Genomic DNA, 14011 nt, shown 5'->3' on the forward strand with positions numbered 1-14011 from the left:
ATTGTATTTATTTGACAGAGAGAGTGAGCCAGAGAGCGCAAGCGGGGGGAAATGGCACAGGGAGGGAGAAGCTGAGCGGGGAGCCTGATGCGATATGAGGCTCAATCCCAGGACCCTGGGATCATGACCTGAACCGAAGGCAGACGCTTAACTGAGTCATCCAGGCGCGCCCCTTTTATTTCTTCTACCACAAAATGTCTGTTGTTATACTCTAGAATTATTTCTTCTCCCATCCCACACGAATCACTCTAAAAACACTTCACCTGAGGGGCACCTGGGTGACTCAGTCTTTAAGCGTTAAGCGATCCCAGGAGTCTGGGATGGAGCCCCACTTCGGGCTCCTCTGCTGGGAGCCTGCTTCTTCCTCTCCCACTCCCCCGCCTGTGTTCCCTCTCTCGCTGGCTGTCTCTCTCTCTGTCAAATAAATAAATAAAATCTCAAAAAAATAAAAAAAAATAAAAACACTTCACCTGAGAAACTGAATCCAATAATAATACATACAAGTTTCAATGTACAAAAAAACCCCCTTTCCTCATGTCCAGTTATTCAAGTATTCCCCCATCCCACCCCCTTTTAGAAAAAAAAAACCCTAGTCATCAAAAGTGACTTTGGTAGAGGCACCAGAGAATTCAGGCAATAAGAGAAAGTAACAAAAATACCTGATGTAAACAAAAAAACCACTTAACCCAATCTTGACCTTGCGTTGTGGCTGCTTAAAGGTATGCTAATTAACCTACTCTTTGTGCTTTGGATATAAATAGCCATATTTAAACGAGTGGTATTTTTTTACCCCAAAACTTTCACATCATTTCAATCCATTGAAATTGACTATGTTGACTAAATAGGAATAGCATACAATCAACAAATCTTTTATTTTCATTTATTTTAAAAAGTATTTTATTTATTTGAGAGAGAGAGAGCGCCCACTGGGCAAGCACAGGAAGGCGGGAGGGTGGACGCAGCAGAGGGAGAAGCAGGCTCCCCACTGAGCTGGGAGCCCAATGTGGCGCTCAATCCCAGTAAATAAGGAAAGGGTTAAGGCACAGGCGGGAGAAGCAGGGGGCCCCTGGCTGGGCTCTGAAACTATTCCTGGCAGGCAGAAGTGCTACACCAGAGTGAACAAGAGATAGGGAAACAGACCACCCGGCCTCGGATGTTAGGGAGTGCTTTTCTTTGGCGGCTATACTATATCATAGAAATTGGCCAAACCTCAAAGAATTAAGTCATTAAGGGTGTTGTCAATAGTCCATGCTCAAACCAAGATGGCACAAGAAACTCAAGGCCACTTTCCCAGTCAGTTCTCCAGAAAAGACTGCCACTAAAAGCCCTAGTGGCAACCCATTCGGGACCCCTCCCCCTCTAGAAAGAGCTTCCTCTTTGCTTTCTGCTCTCACCTTCACTTAATAACTTTCAATTCACTTCACCCCTTTGCATCCACGAGATTCATTCTGTGACTCCATGAGACAAGAACCCTGTGATCCTGTAACACCAGGACCCTGGGATCATATCCTGAGCCCAAGGCAGACACTTAACCAAATGAGCCACCCAGGTGCCCCCAAACCTAACTTTTAGTACCAATATGGTACAAAACCAATACAACTGCACGTTAGCCTACATTAACTCTGTTACACTTGGTTCTCAATCCTTTGGAAATACAAAATGCTCTTGAACTTTCCCTGACACCTATTTTACAGTTAGGGGCACCTCTCATCCCAAATGTTGGACATTTCTCCCAGTGTCCGCACTTTCGACAGAGAATCAGAATCCCAGCAATAAACATTTTCAAGTCGAGAGTTTTAATCGGTGTTTCCCTCTCCCTTTGAGTCTTCATCGAGAATTCCAGAGATCTAAAATAAGCAGCTGCAGCTATTCCAGGACATGCACTACTAGGCTTTTTACTTCATTAACCTGCCCTAGTTTGGTGGAGACTTTGTCAGCCTTCCTCCCAAGGAAGTGTTTAATCGGCCACTCTAATAAGGAATGTTAGCAGTAATCTGACTCAGGTTTTGCAAAATACTTTACTATCTTCCCGATGCCCTTTACAGTGGGGAAATACATGTGCAGGAAAAGGGAGGCAGCAACTTCAAGCCCCTTTTTTCTTTTCTTTTTTTAAAGGTTTTATTTTTAAGTAATCTCTATAACCAACATGGGGCTCAAACTCACAACCCCAAGATCAAGAGTCGCAACCCCTCTGCTAGTTTGAAACAGAAGCTACCCTATGAAAACACTGCAAGTTCATGTGCTTCTTAAAAAGAAAAGGTCACACATACATACCTGTTTCATCCTTGCAGCAGCTCTATTTGAAAACAGAATAGACCTGTCTTTCTGGAAGCAGGATGGGCACATCTGAAGGGCTTGACTATAAGAACTCTCAGCTTCTATATAATCTGAGGGTAAGGTAAAAGATGAGAGGTCATTATGATTTTATTCCCAGTTTTACTGTATTCCACAGTATCTGAGAGTGCACAGCTTTACATTCACAGAACAAAGGTCTCAAGCAGAATGTTCTGTATGTTTAAACTTTCATTTGGCTTATCAATTTAGTAAGGAATATTGAAAGGGGATTAGAGAACTGGACAGATGAGGGGCACCTGGGTGGCTCAGTCGGTTGGGAGGCTACCTTCGGCTCCGGTCACGGTCCCGGAGTCCGGGAATCGAGCCCCCATCAGGCTCCCTGCTCAGCGGGGAGCCTGCTTCTCCCTCACCCTCTGCCACTCCCCCTGCTTGTGCTCTCTCTCTCTCTCTGTCAAATAAATGAACAAAATCTTTTTTTTTTTTTTTTAAGATTTTATTTATTTGGCAGAGAGAGACAGCGAGAGAGGGAACACAAGCAGGGAAGCTGGAGAGGGAGAAGCAGACTCCCTGCCGAGCAGAAAGCCCGACATGGGGCTCGATCCCAGGACCCTCGGATCATGACCTGAGCCAAAGGCAGATGCTTACCAACCAAGCCACTCAGGCGCACCATGAACAAAATCTTGGGGCGCCTGGTGGCACAGAGGTTAAGCGTCTGCCTTTGGCTCAGGGTATGATCCCGGCATTCTGGGATCGAGCCCCACATCAGGCCCCTCCACTGGGAGGCTGCTTCTTCCTCTCCCAATCCCCCTGCTTGTGTTCCCTCTCTCGCTGGCTGTCTCTATCTCTGTTAAATAAATAAATAAAATCTTTAAAAAAAATTCTTAAAAAAAAGAATCCTTTAGCGAACTGGACAGATGAAAGAGACTAAAGTCTGGGATTAACAGTTTGGAATAAAGACAAAAGTTCTATGTATGTATTTTCATTAAAGATATCATGCTTTCATGGAGTCAACTTGGCCAAAACTGCTTCCCCGAAATGTCTGCAGAGACATTTTATGGAGCTAAGAGCAACAATGTAAAAATCAGTGGTTGACTAAAGATCTTAAAGGAGAAAATGGTGATAAATTTATTTACTCATTGCCACACACAGAATTATGGTCAAGGTACTAAGGGAAAATTGCCTGTTCACTCTTTTCTCAGGTTTGAAATGTTTAACACTAAAATACGAAGAGATATGCTTTCAAAATCAGAACCATTAGTACTTAGAAAAAAAAAGTAATGATTGCTAATCCAGATATAAGAAAAAAGTTTTAAATCTGAGAAATAACTAGGGGAAAATGTTACTACCTCTAGTTTTCTAAAGCACATATGTTTTGGTATGTTTCTTTTTTTTTTTTTTTTTTTGATTTTATTTATTTATTTGTCAGAGACAGAGAGCACAAGCAGTGGGAGTGGCAGGCAGAGTGAGAAGCAGGCTCCCCGCTGAGCAAGGATTCTGATGTAGGACTCTGGGATCATGCCCTGAGCTGAAGGCAGATGCCTAACCGACTGAGCCATCCAGATGTCCCAATTTTGATATGTTTCTAAAGCACATACACTTCACATATGTTATAGAAGGCTATTAGAAGATCAAATAGTTCCCCAAATTAATTGAATGAACCCAAATTATTCCTAAGCAAATGTTAAGAAGCACAGGAGGACACGGAGAACATCTCTCTACTTAAGGCAGCCAAAGAAAAAGACACATGAAAGACCAAAGTACAAGGAAAACACTTCCCTAGGCCATTATGGAACTACTGGGCCAGTTTTTACAGTGCTGTTGCAAGTGAGGAAGGGGGACCCTGTTTTTTACATCAATGAAGCAAACAGCCTTTTAACATTCTAGGTTAGTTTTCCAAAGCCATCAGCTAAAAAGTCTGCCCTCCTACCTTCTGGTTCTATAGTGGAATACAGAAAAAAAAAAAAGTATGCCTGTGCAAAAGACACATGGTAATTGGTCACTGTCAGCTGTGAATGATCTGGACCTGGGGAAAAGTGAAATTCCAAGGTATTGGTAAGCAACAAGTACTGCCAGCAGTTTAGGTTTGCTAGTTGTTTCCAAATGTTTTTGGTGTTTCTTCACACTCCAACACAGGATGAGGAATCAAGAAGACCAGACATCAGTGCCGAGACAGGTGCCTTACCTCCTCTCTTAAACTGCGCATTTCCCTCCTCCTTTAGTCTAGTGCTCTCTTCTCTTCTTTTCTGCAAGAAATCCAACAATTACATCACTTCCCACAGTATGTTATATGTGAACAAAAAGGTTAGTTTGATTTTCGTTTTTTTCAACTTGACCTTTGAGAACTTGGTCAGTTTTATCTAAATATCAAACAAATACAGAGAAACACATGGTCATCTGGCTAAGCATCAATTGCATTCTTGGGGTTTAAAACACAAAACCTAGGTTTCCTATGTTTATATTTTTTGCACGGAATAGCAATTCAGGTATCACTTAATTTCTGTTTACTCAAAATGAAACTAAACAACATGCCCACTGGCATGTACACCACCATAAATTCAAATTCTGAATCTGCTACTTATTAAATGAATGATCTTGGACCCAAGTTCCAGATCTTCCTAAGCCTTAGTTTCTTTATCTAAAATACGGGGTTTTATAGTTTTATGGATTAATGTGATAATACATGTAAAGCTCCTAATACAGTGCCTGGCAAATAAGGGCTCTATAAATATGAGCTATTACTTTTCTGTAAAATAATTTTTAAAAATCCAAATAAGTGGTTTATGAGGTTTCCGTCATGCAGAAGACAGCAAGCACTCTGCAGAGTGCACTACAGGGAGCAAACTTCCCCTGCAGGGTCAGGGCAGTAATTCCGTTAGCAGGCTACTACCAGGAAGTTTGAAGAAACCCAGATACATCTCTCGTTCCTGAGCTTCTTCTAACAACTCAGACATTCACACAGATGGCCAAACACCCATCACACTCAAAGGCAGGCAGAATGCATGTTATTCTGCAGAGCAAAGATGCATGCTGAGTCCCTGTGTGTTTCAGCCCTGAGCATCTTAGCAATGTGGCTGGCACGAGCAGAACTGGCAGAAGTGACTGCCTGCCTTCTTTTGAAAGAGCTTTAAAGAGGGGGGGGGGGATCCAAAAATCTCTACCTTCATTCTTGAAGCTTCTGACTAAATAAAAACTTCAAAGGAAGGAAATATAGTTAGCAGGGTATTTCAGACACAAGAGAAACCTGGAGCCTAAACAATTGGTACTCTTAAGATTAGGAACCAAAGTAAAGATATTATGTCTCTGCAGATTTGTAAACAAGCTGTTGAGATAAGGGTGTTTCCCAAATGCCTTATTACTATGCTCTAGATGATGGATCTTGGTAAAGAAACTAAAAGATAGGTATAAAATGCATCTCACTTTTATGGTATCTACTATGGGCCTGATGCACAGCAGATACAGTAAGTCATTTTTATTTACTTTATATTTTTTTCATTTTTAGATACAGCATATATGGAGCAGAGTTATTCTAAAGGAATACAAAAAAATAATATGGGTGGTGGTGATGGGCATCAAAATGTAAGAATGTAGCCATATTTACTTAGTACTACTAGGACAGACGTGCTTAGATCATGATGTTCTCTATGCCAACAGGATTTCTGGGTGCAAGCAAAAAGAGTGTATCTTAGGTAAAAAAAAAAATTAGAGGGAAGATTCACTGGAAAGATACTGGGGCTCACAGAATCACTGGGAGGTCTAAAACACAGGCTAAGAAAAAGGGCAGGACTCAAGGCAAATCTGTTAAGTCAAGAAGCAAGAAAGCATTAATTACCTTTTAGTGGAAGAATCTGGCTAAAACAGGGCTGTGATAGTAGCAAATAAATCCTATCTCCTTTTCTTTGCCCCAGTCAAGATTCAAAGTCTTGGTTAGAAGCACCCAATGAGGGGGCCTGGTCGGCTCAGTCAGTTAAGTGTCTGCCTTGGCTCGGGTCATGATCCCAGGGTCCTGGGATGGAGCCATGCATTGGGCTCCCTGCTCAGCGGGGATTCTGCTTCACCCTCCCCCTCTGTCCCTACTCTCGCTTGGGCGCATACACTCTCTCTCAAATAAATAAAAATCTTAAAAAAAAAAAAAAAAAAGTATCCAACGAGCCAAGCGTAGCTCACAGGCCTTGGCTGTCAGAGAATGGAATGAGGAACATGGGTACATGTCCCCAAACAAGATTACAACGCAGGAAATTTCCTCCAGATAGGTAAGAGAGTTGGATGCTAGAAGCCAAGAAAACCTCACAACAAATCCAGTTACAAGTTACTTCTAGAAGTCATCCAGATGGCCAACAGACACATGGAAAGATGTTCAGTATCACTAATCATCACGGAAATGCAAGTCAAAACCACGATGAAATACCACCTCACACTTGTCAGAACGGTTATTATAAAAAAGACAAGAAATAGTAAGTGTTGATGAGGATGTGGAGAAAAGGAAACCCCTGCTCACTGTTGGTGGGAATGTAAATTGGCACAGTGACTATGGAAAACTGTAAGGAGGTTCCTTAAAAAATTAAATAGGGGTTCCTGGGTGGCTCAGTTGGTTAAACACCAGACTCGATCTCAGCTCAGGTCTTGTTCTTAAGGTCACTGAGTTCAAGCCCCACACTGGGCTTCATGCTGGGCATGGAGCCTACTGAAAAAATAAAAATAGAACTACCATACGACCCAGCTTCTGGGTATTTAGTTGGAGAAAATGAAAATATTAACTCGACAAGATACATGTACCCTTATGCTCACTGCAGCATTATTTACAACAGCCGAGATACGGAAACAACCTAAGTGTCTGTCACTGGATGAAGGGATAAAGAAATGGTGGCGTAGCCATCACTTCCACCTTCCTCTAGCTGCCATCTTGCATCCCCATGTCTATGCGCCCAAATCTCAGCTGGTCTGCCTGAGACCCCTGAACACTAACCCTAGTCCCCTGCTCGGTCCCATTTCCAGTCCCACAGGATCAAAGAAACTATCATGAATCAGGAGAAACCCACCAAACTGTAAGTGCAAGTGTGCAATGGTGCGAAAGGAACAGCTTGATGAAAGAAGGTGGCTCCGAAAACAGCTACGGCAGATGATAAAAACCTTCAGTTCTCCTTAAAGAAGTTAGGGGTAAACGACATCTCTGGTATTGAAGAAATGAGTATGTTCACAAACCAAGGAACACCGATGCACTTTAACAACCCTCAAGTTCAGACAACTGGAAAGGGAACACTTTCACCGTTCCAGGCCATGCGGAAAGAGCAACTGACAGAAATCCTACTGTCTTACACCAATTTGGTGAAGACAGGCTGACTAGGTTAAGAAGACCGGCTGAAGCTCTGCCCAAACAATCTATGGATGGAAAAGCAGCACTTTCTATGGGGGAGGATAAGGATGAGGCAGTTCCAGATCTTGTGGAGAATTTTGATGAAGCTGCCAAGAATGAAACAAACTGAACTGAGTCAACTTCTGAAGATAAAACCTGAAGAAATTATTGGGAGCTATTTTATTTCTAAATATTTTATTTATTTGACAGGGAGAGAGTGCGCGCACGAGCAGGGGGAGCAGCAGAGGGAGAGGGAGAAGCAGACTCCCCGCTGAGCAGGGCTCCATCCCAGGACCCTGGGATCACGACCTGAGCTGAAGGCAGAGGCTTAACCAACTGAGCCACCCAGGTACCCTGAGAGGTGCTATTTTATATTATGACTGCTCTTTAAAATGTTGTTCATGGATCTGATAAATCTAAATCTCTAATATTTTTAAGCCCAACTCCCTTGGACACTGCAGCTCTTTTCAATTTTTGCTTCTATACGATTCATTCTTTCCAGCTAATTAAGGTGAAGAAGCCTGGAAATAAACTTTGAAACAAGGTTAATAAAGTTCTTTGCCTAGTTAAGAAAAAAAGATTGTGCTGTATATATACATATAATGAATATTATTCAGCCACAAAAAGATGAAATCCTGTCATTAGTAATAACATGGATGGATCTTGAAGCCATTACTCTAAGTGAAATAAGTCAATAAAAGAAAGACAAATATCTTATTATTTCTCTTGTATGTAGAATCTAAACAACGAAACACACAGAAAATCCCAAGCACATAGATACAGAGAACAGACTGGCAGTTGCCAGAGGCAGGGTTAGGGAGTGGGAGACATGGGTGAAAGGAGTATGAAAAAAATAATAAATATTAAAAAATTGGAAAATGATTTCAATTAAGGCAAACTTAAAACCCTTTAAGTAGTAGCAAATTCACTGCCAATTTTAAATTCACACACACATAATGCATAATTGACCAATAATGTTCTAACAGTGAAATGAAAAGTTAGCTTGATGTTAGAACATATATTAATGCCAGGTAGCATATTAAGAAGTTAAAAGAGAAAATTACATAATCATATGAATAAATGCAACACAGGTCCTAAAGGTCTTTAAAATACTTTAGAAAGGTTATTTCAAAAACAGAAATTCTTTAAAGAACAACAACTCGTCAAGTTCAAGAAGAACAACTAGAATTTAATATCTGCATTTTAAGAACTTTTAGTCTCCTCTATTTTAACTCCAATTTCAAGCTACTTTCTGATCTATAGTCTGTTCTCCATTGCAAACTCATCAGGAATGTTTTATGAACACAGATGAAGCACTCAGACTGCCAGAGAAGACTCGTGTGTGTGTGTGTGTGTGTGTGTGTGTGTGTGTGTGTGTGTGTGTAAAGAGTTTAATCACATTCTTTGGAAAATTTAGAACATTAAGATACCAGTAAGCAAAGCTAAAAATCCAACGTACACCCAGAAGGAATTACTGATAATGGCCAGCCTGAGCAGGTGGATTGGGAAAAGTTCAGTGTCTACTTTTCCCTATTTTTAAAAAATTAAGTGTAGTTGACATACAATGTTACATTAGTTTCAGGTGTATGACGTAGTGATTTGTCAAGTTTAAACATTATGCTATGCTCAGTGTCTTTATAACTAGGACTAAAAGTTGAACTGGTGAAGGGAATAGATCGGAAACGTATTTCTGAAGTCAATTATTTGAAGGAAGGCATTTTATTTTTTCGGCTGACAAATCACAACTCAGTGGCCCATTAAGCAGTAAACACTAGAAAAGAGCTGCTGCTTCCAGATTGTATAAATTGAGGATTAATAGAATTATCAATATCATGCTGAACATCTCCTTGGAAACAGCTAAAAATAGCACTTTTAGGAGAAAGCGCACTCTCTCCCAGCTGTGCCAAGAGACTAACTTGATCCCAGTACAAAGACTAGGGTTTATGCTGCTGCCGGAACTTTCTCTGTCTCCAAAAGATGGCATGCATACTGAGTAAGGTTACTGGAATCCAAACAGATTTTGTAGCAAGCGTTACTTCATGCTAAATGCCAAGAGCATACACACATAAATGAGCTGGTAGTGCTGACATTCAGCAGCATTATCAGGTTCAGAATGTTCCAGGTTCTGGTCTAATGTGGTTAGGAGCCCTCCTGCATCTCCACAATGTTTTAAGTAATCGCTATGCCCAATGTGGGGCCTGCACTCACAACCCCAGAGATCAAGAGTCGCATGGTCTACTGACTAAGCCAGCCAGGTGCCCCTCCAACAATGTCTTTTAACACATTCCAGAGGCCTCACAGAGAAACATCTGCTCTAGAATTGTATTTCTGTAACAATGGAAACCAAAGAAATTTTACAGGGCTCTTTACTCAGTACTCCTCCCCATCACTGAAAACTCAGGCAGAAAGAGTGGCATAATTCTGCATTATAAATCATCACACGAGCTGACAAGGAAAACCCCAAAGAGACAATGCTCTTGATGAATAGAGTTTATTTCAACAGTTACTACCACAACTGCAAACTTTTCACCCTTAAGTTCAAAATTTAATATAACCTATTATCACTATAGCATTCTACTTCTTAAAATCTATAGTCACATATATTAATTAGCTCATCTGCTTTGCAAGGCAATTCTGAGATGTAAGCATCAAAGAATTAAACTACCCATTTTACAGGCAAGAAAATCAAGATTCAGAAATCTCTTGGATTCCTTTTTCTTTCTTTTTTTAACACCACATCAAACCTCTATTCCAATCTACTTAGCCTCCTCTCTCATCACCACCCAACACAAGTCCCTCCTCTAGATAGTCTAATCCCTTTATGGTCTCTTTATGGTCACCCACCACCTTATCCTTCATCCCATCCCTTTGTTTATGCATCCCCACATTGGAATGTCCTTGTTTCTCTTCCAGAACAACTTCTTCCCAACTGCCTAAACCAAATTTTCCTTTTTCAAAGTCTAGCACAGGGATGCCTGGGTGGCTCAGTTGGTTAAGCGTCTGTCTTCAGCTCAGGTCATGATGCCAGGGCTCTGGGATCAAGTCCCTCATTGGGCTCCCTGCTCCACTGGGAGCCTGCTTCTCCCTCTGCCTCTCTCTCATGAATAAATAAAATCTTAAAAAAAAAACAAAGTCCAGCACAAAGCATATCTCCTCCCCAGAGCCATCTTTCACTTCCTTCCTTGCATGATCTTTCTTTGAACATACTGTACATTAGTACCTCTAATTTGGAGATTCAATTCTGTCTCACGTTATATATATACTAAAAAAATGTGTGTATATACACGCACATGATAAAAACATTGCAGAACGTTTTTAATATTACTTAATGCTTCAATAGTTTCATGAGTATAAAACACTGTGCAGCCCTTAGACCTAAGCAAGAGGGGCCCCTGCCCAGGCCCTCGACTAACTGTACCTTTTCTTCCACGGAGCCCTTTTAGACCATGCTCCAGGGTTTCCTGCATAAATCTCCCTAGCTCACTTCCAGGAGCTGCATGGGCCTTTACCTGGGTCTGTCCTCCTAAGGGGGGCCTTTGCTGCAAGCATATATTGTGTGCCAGGTGCAATACTTTGTACTATGCCTGCTCCAGCCTTGGAAACAGCCATTTCTCCAAGGAGTACTGGAACTTTTTGGTGGGGAATGGTATTTAGAAACCAAGATCTGGATGCTAGTATGTTCCCTGTTACTGGCAAGTCACTGCTTTTAGGCCCTCTCCATAAAAAATGCAGGAAATACATCTTTAAAAAAGAAAAACCAAAAATCGCACGAGTCAAAGAATACATACACATGAAATCTTGTATGCAGCCATACAAGTGAACACCAGCGGATTCTTCCTCACCTTTTCCCACACTGAAAACCCTGGTTCCAATAGCAATATATTTACTCATGTGCTCTATCCTAAAATCAACAAACAAGTTCTGGAACTACTACATGAATATCAGTACCTATAACGAACCTATTATGTGAAATTCAAGATTTCACTGCAGTTCTAACTTTAGAATATATACTACTAAGGGTGAACAGTCAGAGTACTGTGTCCAAAGTTATTGGAATTGTCTTCTCTATGTAATCAATTTGATATAGTTATATTAATTTGTTTCTATGTGTAATCCATTTTAAGGCTTAATTTTTTCCTCATCCTTTCTGGCTTAATTTTAATATTTTAATGTGTAAAATACTTAAACAGATCAAAACTCAATACTGGGTGGGACCTCTGATGTGGCAAAGTGAGAAGGTTACCAAATCCTCTATCCTAAAAAGCAACTATAAATTGGACAAAATGATCAAAAACAACCATTTCGGTGTCCTAAAAATTGAATAAAAGCTTACAACAAAGTAACACTCATGAAAAATTATTGAACTTTAGGAAACAACCATGAAATCTGTGGCTTATTTGCAAGGGACTGCTCCCCTTTTCCCTCCGATCATGTGATATCCAGTGGTTCTAAAATAGCAAGGCAGGTCATGAATAACCAGCAGTTCCACTGAGGAGGCTGATTTGATTCAAAGCAGAAGGTGAAATAATCTGTGCCCTGTGGTGTTGTCAGTAATAAGGAGCCATCTAAGTGACAAGAAAAACAGGGAAGGTGAGAGGTTCTATTAGTCTGTGCTTGCAGCCCTGGCTGGGCAAATAAGGGACCCACAGGCCAGACAGAAATGTAAAAGGCAGATGTAAGAGGCAGTCACAGAGATACTTGATAAGCTCTTCAAATACCCCTGATGGACTGGAGATGGTGTGCAGGCTTGGGAAGAATGAAGAGGGCCAAAGCTATTCACACACCCTTGTTCTATCAGGAGGCTGTATACATGTGCTGAGGAGACACAAGAGAGTCCAGCTAGGGCAGACTTGAAAATTCCCTAAAATTGTAATACATTTTTAAATCCACACACAAATCAGTAGGTGGAAGCCTTATGGTTTGAGGTGTTTGAACATAATCTCTGACCAGTTACTAGCTGACCACTAAGCTGCGTAAAAATAGAAGCAATCCCAAGAAGGCCCGATTTAAAAATAAAAGCAAGGACAAAACCAAAACCCACCTGAGCAGAGCTGTCAGTGGCTATATACCCCAGGGGAAATAGATTATATAGCTTAAGTCCAGGTAAATTACTAAACAAACAAGTGGACAAAAAAGCAAAAACAAAAATAATGCAAATGGGGGGTGGTGGTGGGAAGGGGCCAGAATCCAGAGTTGCTACAGTATTACTTAAAATGTCCAGTTTTAATAAAAAAATTGTAAGACATACAAAGAGACAGAAAAGTTTGACGTACAATCAGAAAAAAAGTCAACAAACATCTGAACATCCACAGATTTTAGATCTAGCAAAGACTTGAAATCACCTATAAATAAATAAATTCAAAGAACTAAAGGAAATTGTGTTTAAAGAATTGAATGAGAGCATGATGACAATGATTTAAAAAAAAGAGAACCATGATAAAGGGACAAAAATTATTTAAAATGAAGAAGAAGTTGAAAAGTCCAAAAGCTGAAATGAAAAATTCATACAAAGGAAATTTGAATCGGCATAAAAAATAAGTAAACTTAGAAGTGAGAGCAACAGACATCCAATCTGAAGAACTGAAGGCAAAAGAAGAATGGGAAAAAACAGTCTTCACGACATATGTGATGGAAGTCCCAGAAGAGAAGAGAAAAAGGGACAGAATATTTGAAGAAATAATGGCTGAAAATTTCAAAATTTTGATGAAAAATGTTAACCTAAAGATCCAAGAAGCTGAGTGAACCGCAGGTACATAGATCCATTATCTAGAGACACCAGAGGCAAACTGCTGAAAGACAAAGAGAAAATCTGAAAGCAACAGGAGGAAAACAACTTATCAGGTATAGGGGAATGGCAGAACTATTACTATTACCTGATTTCTCACCAGGAAAAACTGAGGCCAGAGGCAGTATGATGACATACTCAAAATGTTGAAAGAAAAATACCATCAACCAAAAATTAGATATGCAGCAAAACCATACCTCAAAATGAAGGCAAAATAAAGACATTCACAGATAAACACAGAACGTGCTTCCACCAAAGCTGCCTTACAAGACATATTAAAGGAAATCCTTTGGACTGAGAGGAAATGACACCAGATGGTAACTCAGATCTACAAAGAGAAATGAAGAGCATTAGAAATGGAAAATACATAAAAGGCTCTATAAATACATTATTTTCTCTTTTTTTAAAGATTTACTTATTTATCTGAGAGAGTGAGTAAGCACGCATGCACGAATGGGAAGGGCTGAGGGAGACGGAGAGGGTCTCAAGCAGACCCCACGATGCGCATGGAGCCCAATGAGGGGCTTTATCTCATGACCCTGAGATCACGACCTGAGCTGACACCAAGATAGTTAGACACT

At 40.7% G+C, this 14011-nt stretch overlaps 1 protein-coding gene and 1 pseudogene across 1 annotated transcript in view; one reads left to right on the forward strand and one right to left on the reverse strand.

Moving 5' to 3' along the window:
- The window catches only part of TTC1 (tetratricopeptide repeat domain 1), a 46428-nt gene that overhangs the window by 19622 nt on the left and 12795 nt on the right, over window positions 1–14011 (reverse strand). Inside the window, exons 3-4 of the mRNA XM_045792029.2 lie at window positions 4478–4538; window positions 2275–2387 (exon numbers count right to left, since the gene is read on the reverse strand). Coding sequence (XP_045647985.1) covers window positions 2275–2387; window positions 4478–4538 — 174 coding nt within the window. The remainder of the gene's footprint in view (window positions 1–2274; window positions 2388–4477; window positions 4539–14011) is intronic.
- On the forward strand, window positions 7300–7844 carry LOC123788515 (transcription factor BTF3 pseudogene; annotated as a pseudogene).

The sequence above is a fragment of the Ursus americanus genome, chromosome 15 (genome assembly GCF_024610735.1).
Source record: "Ursus americanus isolate L20-20 chromosome 15, mUrsAme1.1.p, whole genome shotgun sequence".
Classification (NCBI taxonomy): Eukaryota; Metazoa; Chordata; class Mammalia; order Carnivora; family Ursidae; genus Ursus; species Ursus americanus.